Source organism: Gastrolobium bilobum, unplaced genomic scaffold (assembly GCF_033153095.1).
Source record: "Gastrolobium bilobum isolate Gb01-03AN ecotype WA unplaced genomic scaffold, APGP_CSIRO_Gbil_v1 utg4957, whole genome shotgun sequence".
NCBI lineage: Eukaryota > Viridiplantae > Streptophyta > Magnoliopsida > Fabales > Fabaceae > Gastrolobium > Gastrolobium bilobum.
Genome location: NW_026897021.1, coordinates 124,541 through 143,980, shown reverse-complemented (window position 1 = coordinate 143,980; position 19,440 = coordinate 124,541). Strand labels below are relative to the sequence as shown.

General features: G+C 32.8%; 1 protein-coding gene across 1 annotated transcript; it reads right to left on the bottom strand.

Moving 5' to 3' along the window:
- Window positions 1-326: 326 nt before the first annotated feature.
- LOC133303483 (uncharacterized) lies at window positions 327-14,004 on the bottom strand. Its single transcript, XM_061503396.1, has 15 exons — window positions 13,969-14,004; window positions 13,073-13,127; window positions 12,494-13,006; window positions 12,055-12,256; window positions 10,418-10,442; window positions 7,814-7,840; window positions 6,920-7,000; window positions 6,790-6,831; window positions 6,638-6,682; window positions 5,619-5,705; window positions 4,907-5,033; window positions 4,554-4,634; window positions 1,178-1,242; window positions 692-797; window positions 327-427 (listed from the first exon to the last, which is right to left on the bottom strand). The coding sequence occupies exons 1-15, from the start codon at window positions 14,002-14,004 to the stop codon at window positions 327-329; spliced, it is 1,593 nt and encodes a 530-aa protein (XP_061359380.1).
- Between the last annotated feature and the right edge of the window lie 5,436 nt (window positions 14,005-19,440).

The window sequence follows — 19,440 nt, the reverse complement described above, 5'->3', positions numbered from 1 at the left end:
TCATTCCTAAAAATATCCATACTAATACTATCCACCAAAAATAAAATAAAATCAAATACTAGTCAAATTAAAGGCCCTTTTTTTTTTTTTGGTAAATAATAAAAGGTCCTTTTTTTTTATATGTGTAGTAATTGCAAGTAAAATAACGTTGCTGTAGCACTTATATGTTACTATTCATAAACCCTTTAGTTCGTTAAACTCCTTCCAGCGCCCCGGCCCCGGACCTGAATAAGTGAATATAGCTTGTTTTTATCGTTCTGTTTACAATTTAAATAAATCACTTATTTAAACAATTTCTTTTCATTTAAATCCATCCTATTAGGCTATTAGGCTTTTGCTATCCCAACAAGCTCTTCTATAAGATGCTCTACTATTTTTCTTGATGTAATCTTATCAATCTCATACGCTTTCATCTCATTTTTCAGACCTGCAATAACATGACGCCAATTAATTTAGTGGCAAGCATTGCATCTATATCATTTTCTGTGATGAGAAAAGACAGTCATTATCAGCAAAATATAGTGAGCTATATACACATCTAGCACACTATATTGGAGTGTATATTAAAGAAGTTAAATGAAACTTTTTTTATGTTGGGTATTATTGATCATTACTCCATAAACATCAACATATATAACTGTGTTCGGCTTATTAATGCTCATTGTAATATTTATCAAAAGTCAAAACTAACCTGGTAGATGTAAATTTTTGAGTGGCAGCCGGGAGGCATTGAAATCGAAGAAAAAGAGCAAACTCTCCAATAACTTCACAGATTCCGTAGATACTAAAACTTCTCTCTAAACAATTACATTCATAGAAATTATGTGTGTTTAGTTTGTATCACTATCACACAAATAAGAGCACAACAAAGGTAAAAATAATCAGTAACACAGAAAAAAAGGTTCATGAAAATTCGTACTAAGCAGAATAATTACATATTGAACCTTATAAATTACGTATGTCTTAATTAGCAGGTGATGTTATATATAGGAGGGCACAGCAAAGGCAAACTTAAGTAGCACAAACAAAAAACCATTGACAAAAATTAGTACTAAGCAAAATAATTACATATTTAATCTAAATTAATCATGTATTTGGGAAGAAAGGAGTATAGTTAATTTTTTGCACATCAAAATATTTTGAGAGATCGATTAACATTATGGGAGTAGGGACAAACCTTGAAGTTCTTTTCCTCATTGTAATACCCCGAAACGATAATAAGTGCCCGAAGTTTCTCTGATACTAAAGTATAACAAAAAAAGAAGAAGTCGTAAGTAATATGTAATATGTAGTATACCATCGCTGAAACTAAAGTTGAACACATAATGTAACTTGAGGTAGTCAATGAGAACATTGTGCATGCTGCCAATGCAATGCATTTCCATGACACTAGATTGTGCATAAGGGGCTCTTCAGCCTGATTTTCATAAATATTATTTGCATGTTCATATCATGCATATTACAAATAATATGGGAATAATAAGAGATGGATATGAATATCATTAAAAAAACAGATATTGTATTTTAAACCCAAGTCTAAAACTCACACTGGAAGGAGGTTATTTCTTGTGCTAGATTTTCTGAGTGCGTGAGAAGCTGTCCGATTGAAATTCCAATACAACTCATGCCAATTTGCGACACTACTGACCTTGAATCTGCGCTTTCTGGTTTATTAAAAAATATATATATTAATATGACAAATTCTACATACAACGAAGAAAATATCAAAAACGTTAAAGGATATATAATCATGATTCATGACATGTGTCAGAGGGAAAAAAAATTTAAGGTCCCGTTCCATCCTTGTTTTTTGTGGTTCCTCTTACAATCAAACTTTTTGTTTTCTTATTTTACCCCTGTTCTAATTTTGATTTTCTTTTTTTATCCCTTTCTATTTCTACGTGAGTGGGAGCATCTAATAATCCTACGGGCCTGTACTATAGAATTATGGGTTTTATTAATCTCATGTTAAAGGAGATAGTTATCTCATGTTATAGAGATAAATTTGTGGGTTCAACCACATGAAAAAATAAAAGAAAAGAAAAAAAAAAAGTGGCACAGTTATCGAAAGGTGTGTAGGAGAAAAAACTTATCCCATATAACATAATAAGAATAGTTTTTCCCTAGAATTATTTCTCGTCTCTGACGTGATAAAATGAAAATATCTTACCATTCTTCAGTTATGTTGTGCACTTATCATCGCATCAACATTATAATACATGTTTTGTTTAATGAATTAAAAATATGAAATTATATACTTTTTTTCTTTGGAATTGCTAACATGAAGTGGTAGTCAGAAAAAGACTTCTTTAAAGTGACAAATGTCATGATAAAACATTATTATTTTAGTTATAGAAAAATTATTTTATTAATTAATCTCTCAATTATGTAAAATATTTACAAAGAAAAATAAGACTAATAAAATCGTAATTTAATAATTAATTTGGTGATATTTTATATTATTGAAGTATTAAATCAATGTCAAAATCTTTTAAAAAATTAAGCCAAAATAATGGAATTTCATATTATTGAAGAACTAATTTAATAATAATTTTTTTATAAAAAATATAATAATAATAATACTAAACATTTAGAAGGTGAAAATGAAATTTAATTATAGTAATATTGCAAAAGCAATTATGTTAATAAATCAAGTAAATTTACTTGTCGAAGAACTAAATTAAACTCCTTTATTTGTGTTTTTTAAAGAAAAAAATTAATTAATTATTTTAAAAAAATATAATATTTACATAATTTTTTAAAAAATAAAAAATATTTGTTTAATATTTTTTCCAAAAAAAAAAATACAGTTTATTTCTTAAAAAAAGAAACCTCAAAATAATAATATCGTAAAGATACTTTTCTTAGAAATTATCCAAAGCAATGAGACGAAAAACATCACATCAGCCGACACGTGATATGTACTGAAATAATATTCAATATCAGGTTTTTTCAATAGTTGTGTTATTTACATTTATTCATTCCATCACAAAAAATTTCAGAGTTCGTCCCATCACCTTTTTTTTTTTTTTTTTCTGTCCTTCTCGGGTTTTTTTTTCCAATCAAAAGCTCTCACGGGTTATGTAAGGTATTTGTTTCTAAAATGTTTATGTAAATGTTATAGAAATAGTATAATAAATAATATATAATTAACATTGTCATATATTGAAAAAAGTAATTACTAGAATTTTTCATGAAAAAAATTGCAGTCAGCCTCAACAAACTTTGTCTTCTTATGAAAGATTGAATTAAAGGCCATAGGAATGGCTTCTTGTTGTGTGACAGCTCACACCAAAACTGCTGTGTGGGCCTCGCACTCTAGAAACCTATCTAACCTAGTTATTGATTCCTCAATATATTCTTACTCGATATAGCAATACGTTCTGCTTTTTACTTACTATTTCAGAAAATCAATCCCCCCCCAAGACAAAAAAAGGTGTACGAATTTTTTTCTAATACTGGAATTAATAAATATGGAATTTTATAAAACAATAAAAAAATATTTTATTAATACTTATCAAACTCGAAGGAGAGCTCCTGTAATCCTATTCCTATCTAGGGGAAATCCAGCAAATCAGAACTAGAAAATTCTATCTTATTCATAGTAAACATTTTTCTCTCTAAGTGATGGTGATGTTCCAAAATTTCAAGGCCACACATATATAAACTAAAAAAATTTCAAGGCCGTGTGTACCCATTTCACATCCCTAAATAAGATAGTGTGAACCTTCCTATATGTGCAATAACCTCTGAAAAAAGCATAAACTGTAACACTCACTAAGAAGACAAATATTAAGGCGAGTGACTGTAAGATAATTGAAATTTTCAACTAGCTTTCAATAATGCACCTAAAGTAAAAAAAAAATCAGGTTATAAGGAGAAAAGTATAGTATAAATACACTATATGCAAAGGTAACACGTATGTTCTATAAAAACGGCTATGGAATCCTAACTGCCAGACAAAACACTGAAATAGCGAGTCTCACAAGTGAGGTGGGGGCACATGTGTGAAATATATATACACCGAAACTTTAAAAATCCGTGTCCGATATTTTTTAACACTCTCGGACACTTTGACACTCTCTGACACTTCAACACACGATAGAAATTCAAGAAAAGGATTAAAGGTTGTGTTGCGTTGAGTTTTTAGTTTCAACTATTAGATTCGTTGAATTACGATTACTATTTTATTGAGTTTAATATAAATATTTGGGATATATTATGTTTCTTTGCAAAATTTATGAATATTATAAGTTTAGATTCATTTTTTTTAAACTATTGAATATTAAATATAATATACACCACATAAATTAAAAATATTATTTAATATCAAAACGTGTCCTAACGTGCCGAAATCTAACATTTTTAGTAATTAATGTGTCCAAAGTGTCATGTCGTGTTCCGTGTCCCGTGTCGATATGGGTAGTACATAGTATACCATTGTTGTGTATTGTTGGGTAGTTTGAAATATAAAGCCGAAACATCACTCAGAGAGAATGAATAATGTTAATTGTGAAATGATTCATCAAATTCCCGTTTATAAAGATCAATACCTTGTCCTGTCCACTTTTTAAAATCCTTTCGCAAGATATCTGCTACTTGCAGGGAGGAAAGATCATGCATTTTGTACCTCACTGAAATTCATATGCATAGAAGTAGTCAAATGACTAAACAAAGTTTAAAGCTAAGTATCAGATACATAAAATGCAGTAGAAGTAGTCAAATTCAAATCTTGTTGGTTTTCTAACAAACTTGTGAGGTCCCTCTTATGTAATGTTTTGCAGCACTAATCATTGCAAACTTTTAACAAACCAAAATCTCAATAATAACCACAGTCAATTAATCCTTGATCGAAATATGCATGTAGTACAAAACTAAATCGATAAAGAAATGGTGTTGGACTTACATAATTGGTAAAGACCATTGCATCCATAACGACCAGCACCATTGATCAATAATGAAGCCATGTACTTATCTTTGGAGGTGCAACGAGGGTCCCTTAGATTCGCAGTATCCAAAAGGATGCCAGCTAACTGCAAGCATTTATAAATACCAAAGACAATCTGGTTGAGATTTTGTTCTGTAGAATAATGCTCTTATATTTGCGAGACAAAATTCCCATAATCTTAGAAATCACAATGAGATATCGGAAATGTTAAGAACCTTGGGATACATCACCCCAAAAGCTAGCTCAAAGGGTGAGAGTGCTAAAGGCCTTATAAACTCCACATTAGTTGCACATACAACTAATGTGGGACTATATATCTCAACAGGAAATATGAATTCTATCTCACAAGAACAAGAGCACCTACTAAGCAAAACAATTGTCAAGGTATTTCATTTTCAATTTCTGCAGTAACAAGTTGGACCCGTCGGTGAAAAATACAAAACAAACACCTCGTGATTGAGAAATTCTTCTCGTGCTGTCTCCATCCGACAGGAAATTCAAATCTTGTGTGACATATTTCTAAGTTTCTAGTCAAGTGCAAAATCAAAATAATGCGGAGGGTTTATGAGAAATGGAGAAGATATTGTGGCAGTTGCTCCAATTTCATATGATGCAATAAACCGGCAGTTTATGAATAAATACTTCTCGAAAGAGATAGAAGTTTAAGTACCAGAAGTTTACTGAATGATTTGCTAGCCAAAATTTCAGGCGAACACGTTGCAAATTTCTCAGCTATGGCAGTACAACAAGAACTTTCCTGTAGTCATGGTTAAGCCGTTATGATATCAACTGTGACTCCATATAATGATATAACAATAATAGGAAAAAAAATATTCTTCTTGACCATTTTACACCAGTTCATATGAGAAAAAAAATTCTTTTGCTACCACTTGTTCAGATTTGTTCATGCTTTATGTCTTAAGGAAGATAAGAAGAGAGTACTCCGACATGCACAAGTTTTTTTTTTTCGGTAGCACCATGTACTTGTAAGATTCATAAAATTCTGCATAAATACTTGAAAGTACAGAATTATAATAGTTTCTACCAATTGTAGATACATTCTATTTTATAATATCAATATCTAAAACTGAAGCAATTATATCTTAAAGAGAATTTTCAATTTCAATTTGATGGTGACGAAGAACAGAGTAAATTTGTTCTTCATTCCAAGAGAGCAAAAAATGGAACCTGGAAGAAAGTATATTGAGATAATATGATCTATCATGAACTTATCAGATCATAGCATTATGCAGATATAACACTACCCAAGGACTTGGTTAAATAAGTCCATACGAAACCCCAAACATCTTCTATTTGAACTTCAACCAATTTTTTCACTACGAGAAATAAATAGTCAGGTAAAGGCGCTTGGTGTTTTTCTACACGTAACATCCCGTTCTAGAACCGGTTTGTTAACATCGCATTATGATATTAAGCGCAGTTACAATCACATGGGTTCAATTAAAATCCGGATAATTTTTTTCATTTTAAAACATGCCTAATTATTTAATTACATGTAATTTGCTAATTAATTAGGTTAGGGCTATTATATTTTTCTTTGACAATCTAGCATGACCATGGTCACTACACAAGCTTCCAAATACAATGAAGCTGATTGTTTGTGTGTGTGTGATAGAGAGAGATCACTTGAGAGCAGTGAAAATTGTCATTGGGAATTTAAAGCCCTACCTCTCCTGTTGTGACAGTTTTGACCCATGGGTATATTGTCTCACCCTGAACAAGAAAAGATAGGATATCGATGGTATGTGTTAGTTCTGAAATTCCTAGAATAAAAAAGCCGTTGATAGAATGGAACCAAACTAAGCGTAGTAAATTATAACCTTTTTGCAGTGAAAAATTTCAACCACATCCTGCTTCAATTTCTGCTGTCAAAAGAACAAAATATCCGTCACATGTAACAATTTTTAACGATAGAATGAAGAGCAGTGTGTCCAATGCATAATTTGTTACCTCTTGCTTATTGGCAATCCTGCTGCTCTTCAACAGTACAATCCGAAGACTGCCAAATAGATCATAATATGACAGATCAATCTGTTTGGAATTTATTCATGACAGAAAAAGCATGTTAAAGTTAGAACTCATTGAAAGTGGACACACACACACACACACACGAGAGGATGATTGAAATAATCCTGCTAAGAAAGGGACTGCTCAGAAAATCAAAGGTAATAATTCTGTTCTAGAAGATTATAATAAGCGTCAAATGTTAAAATATTGCTATTTGGTGCAACGGATGTAGTAGGTTCATTTTTACCAAAAAGGAAAAAAATAACTATAAAAATAAAGGTAATGTAAATTTGTTACTTTTTTTTCATATTTGATAAAAAATGTACTGAGTGGTCGATAAATTCGTATTACTGAAAATATTTTCCTCGTGAGCTAGTTCTCATTTATCAGTTTGTACTTAATTATGTACAAGAAGTTATTTAAAACTTTCTGCCCCACATTCCCACCAACAACATAAATTTTTTGGACGCACACCCCTCCCCCCTCCAAAAATCCGTATAGTAAATTGTAGAAAATTAGAATTCAAACATGTTTCCGTTTTTATTTCCTATTAATTAGGATTGATTATGATTGATTAGGATTGATTATGATTGATTAGGATTAATTGTGATTGATTAGAATTGATTGTGATTAGGATTGTGATAGGATTGATTAGTCATCGCTTAGTCATTCTTAGCGATTCTTTCTTGTATAAATACTCACTCATGTAATTTATTCAAAATCAATATACAAAAACTTCTTTTCAATATGGTATCAGAGCGGGTTCGTTCCTACCCTAATTCAAATCTGAAATAACCATCCAAACACTTCCATCACCGTCAAACACCTCCTAAACACCGCCTTGAATCTGTCCAACACAGAAACCTAGTTTACTGACCTCCGATCAAAAAAGTGAGGTGACCATTCGACTCAGAAGGATCCGACGAGTCGACCGCCGCTGGACCCATCGCCGTCAGCCGCTGCACGCGCCACCACGCGCCGCCTTCCTGACGTTTTTTTTCCATCGCGACTTGCACAGACCTTCTCGCCGGCTTCTCCCCTTCCTGTTCCAGAGGTCAGATCAAAAGTTTACAAAACTTGATTTTTCATCAACGGTCAACCCTTCTCTTTTTATTCATGGCTTCCTCAAAACACTCTTTTTATTACCACGAGCAACCTCCTAAGGCCACTAGTCATGTGGTCCAGCAAGGTACAACTTTCCATGTTGATAGTCAAAATCATTGGATCCTTGATTCTGGAGCCTCTGATCATATGACAGGTAATCTTGGCTTGTTTTGTTCATACACTCCATATTCTGAACCTTCTCGGGTCAAGATCGCCGATGGCAGTTTTTCCCAGATTGCGGGACACGGAACCATTAAACTTTCTGAGCTGATTACTTTGACATCAGTTCTTTATGTTCCTTCTCTGACTTGTAATCTCATTTCCATTAGCAAGCTCACCTCTGAGTTGCATTGCTTTGCTAAATTCTTTCCACATGGTTGTGTTTTTCAGGAACAGGACTCGGAGAGGATGATTGGCAGTGCTAGAGAGGATGGTGGACTTTACTACTTTGAGGAGGATGTGACTCATGAAGCTGTTTTCGTAGAAAAAAACTCTATGTTTCCTTTTGATTCATGTAATGATGTTATGCTGTGGCATCGTAGGCTAGGCCATCCAAATTTTATTTATCTTCAGAAGTTGTTGCCAAACTTATTTATTAATAAAAGTCCAAGTTTGTTTTCTTGTGATATTTGTCAACTTGCCAAGCATACTCGTGCTCATTATCCTTCTAAAGTTCACCATGACTCTTCCCCATTTTCCTTAATTCATAGCGACATATGGGGTCCAGCCCGTGTTAAAAATATTTCAGGTACTCGATGGTTCATTACCTTCATTGATGACCATTCTCGAGTTTGTTGGGTGTATCTTCTAAAGGATAAGTCCGATGCTGCATCCGTGTTTAAAAAATTTCATGCCATGGTTCAAACCCAATTCCAAGTTGCTATACAAATTCTTCGTACAGATAATGGCAAAGAGTATTTTAACTCTATTCTTGGAGAATATCTTTCCCAACATGGCATCCTTCACCAAAGCTCGTGTCCTGACACACCCCAACAAAACGGAGTTGCGGAAAGAAAAAACCGACATCTCCTTGAAGTTGCTCGGGCTCTTATGTTTACCACGAGTGTTCCTAAATATCTTTGGGGAGAGGCAGTTCTCACTGCCTCGTATCTGATAAATCGAATGCCATCTCGCATTCTGAAATTTCAGTCTCCTCTTTCTAGTCTTGTTCGTATCTTCCCTTCCTTCCGAGGTGTCTCCTCCTTACCTCTCAAGTTATTTGGTTGTGTTGTATTTGTCCATATTCCCTCCCATCAACGGTCTAAGCTTGATCCTAAGTCTCTCCAGTGTGTCTTTATTGGTTATTCTCCTACTCAACGTGGCTATAAGTGTTATTCACCCTCTCTTCGTAAGGTCTTTGTCTCTATGGATGTCACTTTTTCTGAGAATGACCCTTTCTTTCCCTCGACTTCTCTTCAGGGGGAGTCTATAGGAGTAGATGAAGATCAGTCATGGGAACCTATTAATGCCACAGTATTACCTCTACTTTTGGAAACAGGGGGAGCTACAGAATCCTCACCATCAGGAGCCTCCTCAACATGGGGACAAGTTTATAGCAGGCGAAAGCCTCCTCAAAGTGTGAATAACCCAGAGCCTCTACACTGCCAGGATTCTGAACCATGTTCTAGTTCCAGCACCCCAATACTTGAGTGTCATGGTGAAAATGATCTACACTTGCCCATTGCTCTTAGAAAAGGTACTCGATCTTGTACTACTCATCCTATTTCTAATCATATTTCATATGGAAAGTTGTCCCCAGGGTTTCGTGCTTTCAATACTATGTTGGATAGTACAAAGATACCGAGAAATATACATGAGGCTCTCAATGATAAAAAATGGAGGGATGCTGTCTTTGAAGAAATGAATGCTTTAGAAAGAAATGGAACTTGGGAGATAGTGACCCTACCCAAAGGAAAAAAGGCAGTAGGATGCAAATGGGTGTTTACAATAAAATTCAATGCAGATAATAGCATCAACAGATACAAGGCAAGATTGGTTGCAAAGGGTTTCACTCAGACTCATGGGATAGATTATCATGAGACTTTTGCTCCGGTTGCTAAAGTCAATACCATCCGAGTTCTCTTATCTCTTGCTGCCAATCTAGATTGGCCTCTGCAACAGTTAGATGTGAAGAATGCATTCCTAAATGGTGACTTACATGAAGAAGTCTATATGGATCCTCCACCTGGTTTTGAAAGGGGAAATGAATCAGTGTGTAAACTAAAAAAGTCTCTATATGGATTGAAACAGTCTCCCAGAGAATGGTTCGACAAATTCACACAAGCAGTCAAAAGAAGAGGCTTCATTCAAGCACAGACTGATCATACTCTCTTCCACAAACACTCTAAGGATGGTAAAATTGCTATTCTTATTGTATATGTAGATGATATAATTCTTACAGGTGATGATATTGAGGAATTGAACACCTTGAAGAAATTTCTAGCAGCTCAATTTGAACTCAAAGACCTTGGCACTCTCAAATATTTCCTTGGTATGGAAGTTGCTAGGAGCAAAACAGGCATCACTCTAACACAAAAGAAATATGTTCTAGATCTTTTGTTGGAAACAGGAATGTTAGGGTGTAAACCTGCTGAGACACCTGTGGAACCTAATACCAAGTTAGGTATTGAAGATGGGAATGAGGTGGATAAAGAACAATATCAGCGATTGGTTGGTAAACTAATCTACTTATCTCATACGCGTCCTGACATTGCCTTTGCGGTGAGTATGATTAGTCAATTCATGCACTCACCCAAGGAGAAGCATCTTAGTGCAGTCTATAGGGTGCTTAGATACCTCAAGAATACTCCAGGAAGAGGATTATTCTTTAAAAAGGGGTATAAAAGGACAATTGAAATCTACACTGATGCAGATTGGGCAGGCTCATCAGTAGACAGAAGATCTACCTCAGGCTATTGCACCTATGTGTGGGGAAATCTTGTTACTTGGAGAAGCAAAAAGCAAACAGTGGTTGCAAGAAGTAGTGCTGAAGCAGAATTTCGAGCTTTAGCTCATGGAGTTTGTGAAGGAATCTGGTTAAGAAGACTTCTTCAAGAGTTGAAGATTTCATATTCCCTACCAATAAAACTATATTGTGACAACAAGGCAGCTGTTAGCATTGCTCAAAATCCTGTGCATCATGATCGAACAAAGCACGTGGAAGTTGATCGTCACTTCATCAAAGAAAAATTAGATGATGGAAGTGTGCATTTGATATATGTTCCAACCAAAGAGCAAACGGCAGATGTCCTTACCAAGGGCCTACACCGTCCAGCATTCGAAGACTTGATTGGCAAGTTGGGAATGATCAATATTTACCTCCCAACTTGAGGGGGAGTGTAGAAAATTAGAATTCAAACATGTTTCCGTTTTTATTTCCTATTAATTAGGATTGATTATGATTGATTAGGATTGATTATGATTGATTAGGATTAATTGTGATTGATTAGAATTGATTGTGATTAGGATTGTGATAGGATTGATTAGTCATCGCTTAGTCATTCTTAGCGATTCTTTCTTGTATAAATACTCACTCATGTAATTTATTCAAAATCAATATACAAAAACTTCTTTTCAATATAAATACATGAAGGACTTGAATTAGCCTATTTTATGTTTAAAGAAACTTTTAATCAAAAAATTTCTCATAGAATTTTTTAAAATAAAAAACTATTATTTTCTTCAAAATAATCATTATTAAACATGCACTGAAGTTGCATTCCAATTTTTTTTTTTCTGACCCCGGGAATTTCAATATCTATCACTGCGCCTCAATAATGTGATACTTTGGGTCATTGGAGGTCAAATCTCTGCATATTTTCATTACTTTGTCATTTAATATTTTCATATACTGCGTCGACTTCTATACCCATCAAGAAACCAAGATGAGTAGGTTTCAAGTAATTAGCAGGCCTATATATTTGGATGTAGACTACAGCTTGTTTTATCAAAATCTAACTGTCGGGCCTTAGAACAGTGTCGTAAAACTAACCTCATCTGCAAAAATTAAGGATGATTGATCAATTTGACATGAATCAAGCAACCACTTGAGTTCAACATTGGAACCAAGATTTGCCCGGTTAATGTTGATAATTGGTACTGTGCAGAATTGCTGGCTTTGTAAAGTTGCATTCAGGTAGAAGGCATACATGATGGTTGAAGCCACAGTTCCCACGTCTGTGAACAGTTTGCATATAATATAAATCAAAGATGACCTTTGGAACATGTCCTTCGAGAAAACAAAGGTAATGAGAAAAATATATTGATATCTGTGAAGAAACTAATAAAGGCTTATACTAAAATAAGCCGACATCAACTTATAACAGTCTAACCTCATGGATCCATGTTCACCAGATTCAATGTGTGGTAAGTTTTTGAGTTACATATTACAGAAGCTGAGTAAGAAGAAATTACCAGCATCATCTGAACCCATTACAGCATGTAAGAATTTCCCAGGTACACCAGCATTGACATCACCCTTTCTTGCTCTCAAATATGCATTCAGCTTGTCAATGCTTTTACATGATTCAACAATTTCCATTTCTGGTGATACTCCGTTATAGTATGAAGCTGCAGATAGTGGAAGTAGAATATTTGATTGCTTTTCTTTTCTTCTAGTGACAATGTATGTCTTTTCTGTATTGGATATTGCAGGAGATTGTAAGGCCTGATGCTCTTCATCAGTTTCAGGAATCTTAGGGTTACAGCCATTTCCAAGATGTTTTGGATTAGCCAGTTCAATCAGCTCAGACTGAATATCTAATTGTATAAATGGAGCATCTTTGCTGGTCTTTAACCAGGTCTCAGATGAAGAATGTTCTAAGGACTCATAGTTGAAACCTGAGGCTGCTGAATTCTCCTGTGGGAAGTCCATAACCTCTTCAGACATATCTGAGACAAACTTTTTGGGTGTGGTTTCACCAATATCTGATACAGATACGAAAACATTACTGCAATCAGCTCCTCCTTGAGAGTTCAAGGGAACCTGATCACCAGCTCTTAGAAGGCCATCAAAGTAAGAATTCTCTCTAGTACGAATGAATTGTTCCTGCATATAAGGGGGGGAAATGAAATGAAATAAGGCACCTGTTAACGAGCAAGAGAAAAAGGAGGAGTTGAAATGAAAATATTGATTGTAAAGTTATTCTTTTATTATTTTCTACCACAAGTCTATTCCACACAAAGCTGGATGTTCTTCCTCTTGTGACAGGTACAAGTCCAGCGACGTGTATAGGTTGAACCGAACAATTTTTTTTGAAAAACTTAACCGAATTGGTTTAAATAGTTCAGTTCGAAAATAGTTCGGTTCGATTCAAAACTGGTTCGGTTCGGAAGTGGTTCAATTCAGTTCGGTTGAATCGGTTCAGGTCAGCCTTATTTTAAAAAGAAAAAAAATTAAAAAAATTAAAAATAAAATTATAAAAATCAATTTAGTTTGGTTTGAAAACAGTTCGATTCGGTTCGGTTCGGTTTAAAACGATTTGATTCTAAAACTGGTTCTAAAAAACGGTTCGGTTCATGAACTGATTCTTTAAAAACCAGTTCAATTCATGAACTGATTTTTAAAAATCGATTATTTTAAGAACAATTTGGTTCAGTTCATGATTCGGTTCAGTTTATTGGTTATAAACCTCTATGTGAAGCTTCAAAAGTAGCAATCGTAACAATAGACTATATATTCATAACCCACTATTTGATCAAAATCATATTAGGAATGAACCAAAACTGAAAGAAAACAAAGAAATAAAATGAAAATGATATCAGTTTGAAACTGGCATAGTTGCATAGATACTAATATTAAACAAACATTCAGCTCAAGAGGTTTGAAGTAACTATTGTCAATGGTTATTAAATGCATAGACAAAAGCATGATAGAGCTATCAATTAACCTGGTGGTTTGGGACAAATGCTCCAGCAGACCTCATGGTTGAGAAAACAATTAAGATTAGAGAAGCATGAAAAGATGGCAGTTTTAAAGGTCTAAGGAGACGGCAAAAGAGGTATAGAACAAGAAAGGGAAAGAAGACAAGAAGGGAATTGTTGGAGACTCCGAAACACGTGACACCCCTTATGCCATTATGTCAACCTTGTCCTTCTTCAACATGCTTTGTGAAATGCAACGGAATATGCGTTTACATGTGCTATGGGAACTCCATAGCCTGACCTTTGCCGCTCTGGCTTTCATGCAATTATAGAACTTGAACCAGTTCTATGTGCCACTTTTTTTATAAAAAAAAATTACTTAACATTTTGAGAATATATATATATATATATATATATATATATATATGTATATTGTAGTATAATTAGATAGTGTTGGTCTTTTTGGTAAGTTTGTATAATTGATACACCTTCGCTCTTCTGAACCAACTCTCCATTCTAGTTTCTAGCAGTGTTTTAAAACTTCGTCCCACCTCGGGGTCGACCCCTCCGGGTCACTGACCCCTTCTCTCTGAGGGTTCGGGTTAGTAATTAGACATTACTTGCACGTTGACCCCTCTAACTCCCAAAACCCCCCGGTTGAACCCTTGACTCCCAGGTTGGAGGGGTTAAAGGGGTCACGGCATTTTTTTTTCAAAAAATATTATACACAAAATGACGTCATTTGATGTATAAAACAAAAAAAACAAAAAATTCGTTACTGCCTAAATTTAGAACTAAATCTGAAATCTGAAATCTGAATAGTTCCTCTTCTCTTCCGATCTTCTCTGCCTGACTCAGACTTAGTTTTCCTATTTCGGTGATCTCCTCCACTGTGCTGGTTCTTCTTTCCCCAACGTTAATTTATCGTGTCGCCGCCTTTCTTCCATTACTATCTATTGGGTAAGGGATCTCTTTTTAGATACTATTATAGGTGCATGAGAAGAACAAGAATGACCTGAGTTTAATGATATAACTTTTCATTAACTGCATTGGAATATGTGTTTTATACTTTGATATGCATTGGAATATGTGTTTTATAATTTGATAGTTTGATTAGCTTGTGAATATTGATTTGTAGATGTAATCGGTTGAATTATGTTAAGTATATTTTGAATCTTTAATGATTGGTGGTTTGAATTTTTTATATAGAATATATATTTATATTTTTTTAATGTATAAAACTGAGTTAGCGAAGTGACCCCATGATCTTCCGGTTGAACCCATGACTCCGTGACCCCTGACCTCGGCCCGCAGGTTGATGGCCGAACCAAGTTTTTAAACACTGATTTCTAGTAGAAACGTAGGATGAAAATATTCGACTAATCAGGTCATGAACTCGTGCGGCACAACAATACCCTTCCTTTTAAGTTTTTAACACAACTATTAATTTTTATAAAAAAAATTCTTTCACTTTTTCTTTTTATCAATACCTAGATTTATTATTTTGGGATTCAAAAAATTATTCGTGCAACCATCATATCTCCTTATGAAAATATTAATTCACCCAAATATGATGGTAGCTCAGTTACTATCAGGAAACTGAGTTGATAAGTAGTGAGAGCATCATGCTCTCAGTAAGTTCTGAGAGGGGTTTAAAGTTTTAATCTCTAGATTCGCCTCGATTAAAATATTTCAAAAAATATATATATATATTAATTCAATGCACGTAAAACCAGAAAGCTATATGTAGTATCTAGTTCTTCCCACCACAATTGAAAACGTATCAACATATATAGCAATTAATATCGTAAAAGACAAAACGCCTAAACCATGCATTCACCGTGAGTGATGAAATCCTAGTCGATCCGTTTTAACTTTTTAACTTAAATAAAATGGGTCCATGAGTAAATGATGTAACTTAAATTACAGAATGCATAGTCTAATTATATAACCCACGGTCAGTTTATGTTGAAACAACTTATACTGTTCACCAAAAAAAAATTACTTATACTAAATTCATTTTATTTATTGTCTTGAAAATGAGGATATTTAGGCATCAGCGAAAATCAAACTGATCACAAGTTTTTTTTTTTTAATAAATAATATGAAGAAAGTTTAAATTTATGTTTTCTTATTTAAAATCTCTCAGAAAATTTTAATGGTTTGAATTTATGACGTAAAGGGCTTTCGGTAATTGGTATATATATGACTTAAGTTTTTTAACTTCTTCTATACCTTTTGAATGGATATTAGAGACACTAATATCCAAGATCTTCATTTTTATTTTATTTTTTTGACCACAAGATCTTCATGTTTGGGCAATATATATGAGCAGCTAGGTAATATAGATATCGGATCTTATCTATTCAAAAAAGTATATTGGATATCTTATCATATATTCATAAATATCAAATAAGGTACGTACAGATATACAAATTATAAACTTTATATACGTATATGGATTTTTTATCCGGAGATAGTAATATGAAGTGTTTATAATAGCCTTAATTATATCTTAGAGTCTTAGACAGAGATGTCTGATTTAAACGTGTAACATATTAAAATATCAGAGATTTAAATGAAAAAAAAAAAAAAAAAACTTGAATAGCAAAAGCCTAGCTAGTAATTGATATGAAAGTAACATATTACTCTTTTGTTTTGGTTCGTCTAGCTGTTTGCTTATATTGTACCATTTGAAAGAGATAAACAAAAGATGAGAGAATCGCCAATTGTTTAATCAGCTCTTATTGATCTCGTTTGTTTTTGTTCTTATGTCTTAATGTCAGGTCCTCAAAATAATTAAGAATTTTTCGTAGGTTCACACACAGTATACAGGTGATTTCGTTGTGATGCAGACAGGGGCAAAACGTACGAGTATATCTATGCGGCCCCCGTTGCTAGATATCACATATATATAGACAAAACAAATTTACAATAATAATGAATGCCGATCAATATTGTGCTCTCTTTCCATAAACCAAATACAATTTAGGTGTCGAGTCATTTCTTGTTCTTTCTTTCAAGGGTGAAGCATAAGTAGTTTTAAGCTGGCAAGTCAAGTCAGAAGCTTGTGAAGCATCATTGATATTTTTTTTATGGGGTTTGATTTTTTCATGTTGAATGAATTCTCATATTGTTATGACTCTTCGATTTGTCTGCAAATTTTATTTTATTTTAATAAATGTGAGATTCACCATTAGTTGAGTCACAACATGAGAATTGAATTATCCTACAACATGAAAAAATATTTTTCCTTTTATATATATATATATATATATATATATATATTGTTACGATCTCACATCCTAAAAACCGGTCAATGGGCGGGAGAACCCTTGAATTTATTATTTATAAATAAAAATATCAAGTAATCTCCTCACCTCATATCTTTACAATGAACATAGTTTATAACAAGGGAAATATTTTTTTCATGTTACATAAATTTTTTTATCTTATGTTATACACATATTGAAATCTGGTCAGCATTTTTTTTTCTTTTAATTGTGGGACTCATCTAACTATGTCTCTACATAAAACAATGTTATCTCATGTAATATGAGAAAAAGATTGTCCTTATAACAATATACTTATCATTTTAGGGTGTGGATGATTCTGTTCTCTGTAAATATTTTTGGATAAACTAATTTTTTTTATTTATGTACTCAGAAAGAGTTTATAGAAAAAAATATTTAATGCCCCAACTTATTTTTATATCAAATAGATAAAATGTATATGTAATAAATAGTGTGTAATTAAAGTTTATAATACATTTTAGGATGTCTGTAATTAACAAATAGTGTGTGTTAGGGATAAAATAAATAAATTATTTTTTATTTCTGTTAATTTATGTTTCCAGACACTCGGTTCATTATCTGAAATAGAAAACATAAATTGATTTTATCACATACTATTTTATACCACTTTTGTTTCCCAAACTAAAAATAAAAATAAAAATTATTTTGGAGAACGTTATAATGCATACTTTTAATTTCCTTCAACCATAGCCCATCAGATTGCCCTCACATCAAACACTATAGTTAGCGATGAATAATGAGAAGTTTGAATAAAAGGTAAATATTCATTAGTGTACAAAAAAAAAAGATAAAATATTCTTTTACCTGCTTTATGTAAAGAGACAGACTTCATGTGAAGCTTGATGTGCTGCCAAGAATTGTGATTTGTGAAGCTGAAAACTTGAAGTTTTTTAGTTTAACAAAATAAAAGCTTTTGAGTAATTTTTTTTTTTTTTTAACATATCATCTATTTTATGGCAGTGGCGGAGCCATATTGGCTTCAGTCACTAAGGCCTCTGCTGATTTTTAAAAGTTAGTCATATTTTAGACGTAGCTAACTAATCGTAACTAATCACATTTCAAAAATTTAATAATTGGCACTGGCTAAATTTTTTTTAGCCCTGACTTAATTATTTTGTTGGCTCCGCCACTGTTCTATAGCATTCTCTATATCATTTTTATACGACTTTTATTTTTATATAAAAATGCTTTCATTGTTCCATAAACATGTACACTTTGCAGAAGAAAATTAAGTAGTTTTTTTGTATCAATTTTAGAATTAAATGATGTAATTAAAAAATTGCGTGTAACTAAGGATTATGTTATAACATTGAGGAAAAAGTAAAGAAAAGGTATTTCATTTGTTATTTGGTCTCATTTAATATTCCTTTTCCCCTTTACTTTTCGTGTTTGTAGTTTATTTACTTGTAAGAATTATTTTATAATTAATAAAATTATGAGAAAAGAAAAGGCTTTAAATGTGTTCTTCAATTTGATTTTCTCTTTTCCCTTTTTTACTTTTTTAATAATATATATTTAAATAACAAAAAAAATGTAATGAGAATAATAATAATAATATTATTATTATTTTATAGTTACTCTATTTATAAAAACAAATATATTATACGGGAGAATGGTTTCTCCTATTACTAGAGAAACTATTCTTCCGCCTGATTAAGGATATAAATATGTCAGGCTAGATTAGACTTTGATTTTTATTGTCTAAGCCTATATAAAAATATGTTGAGTTTATTGGCCTATTAATCTATTAAAGGCTTGGTTGATAGGTCAAGTTTGACTTATTGTGGAAAAATAAAAAACCTAACATATAGGCATACTAGGCTTACCAATTATGACATATTCACAAGATAAATATGCGACTTAGGATAGATAAATAATATTTATGATAATTGATGAATATATTATTTTATTTAAAAAATTAAACAGGCTGTTACTTAATTTGCCTATGGCCTATTTTTTTAAAAGGCTAGTTTATAAGCCTAATTCTAATCTAATTCTCCGATAGGTCAAGTTGTAGGATCTTGTAGGCCAATCTGACTCATTTACATTCCTATTGTTGCTGACCCAAAAGATATTTAATTAATTTTTTTAAATATAAAGAGCCTTTACATTATTTTTTTCTGTGCAGAGGACAGAAAGTCTCTCATGTGACAAGAGAAACTTAAAACCCCATATTATATTTAT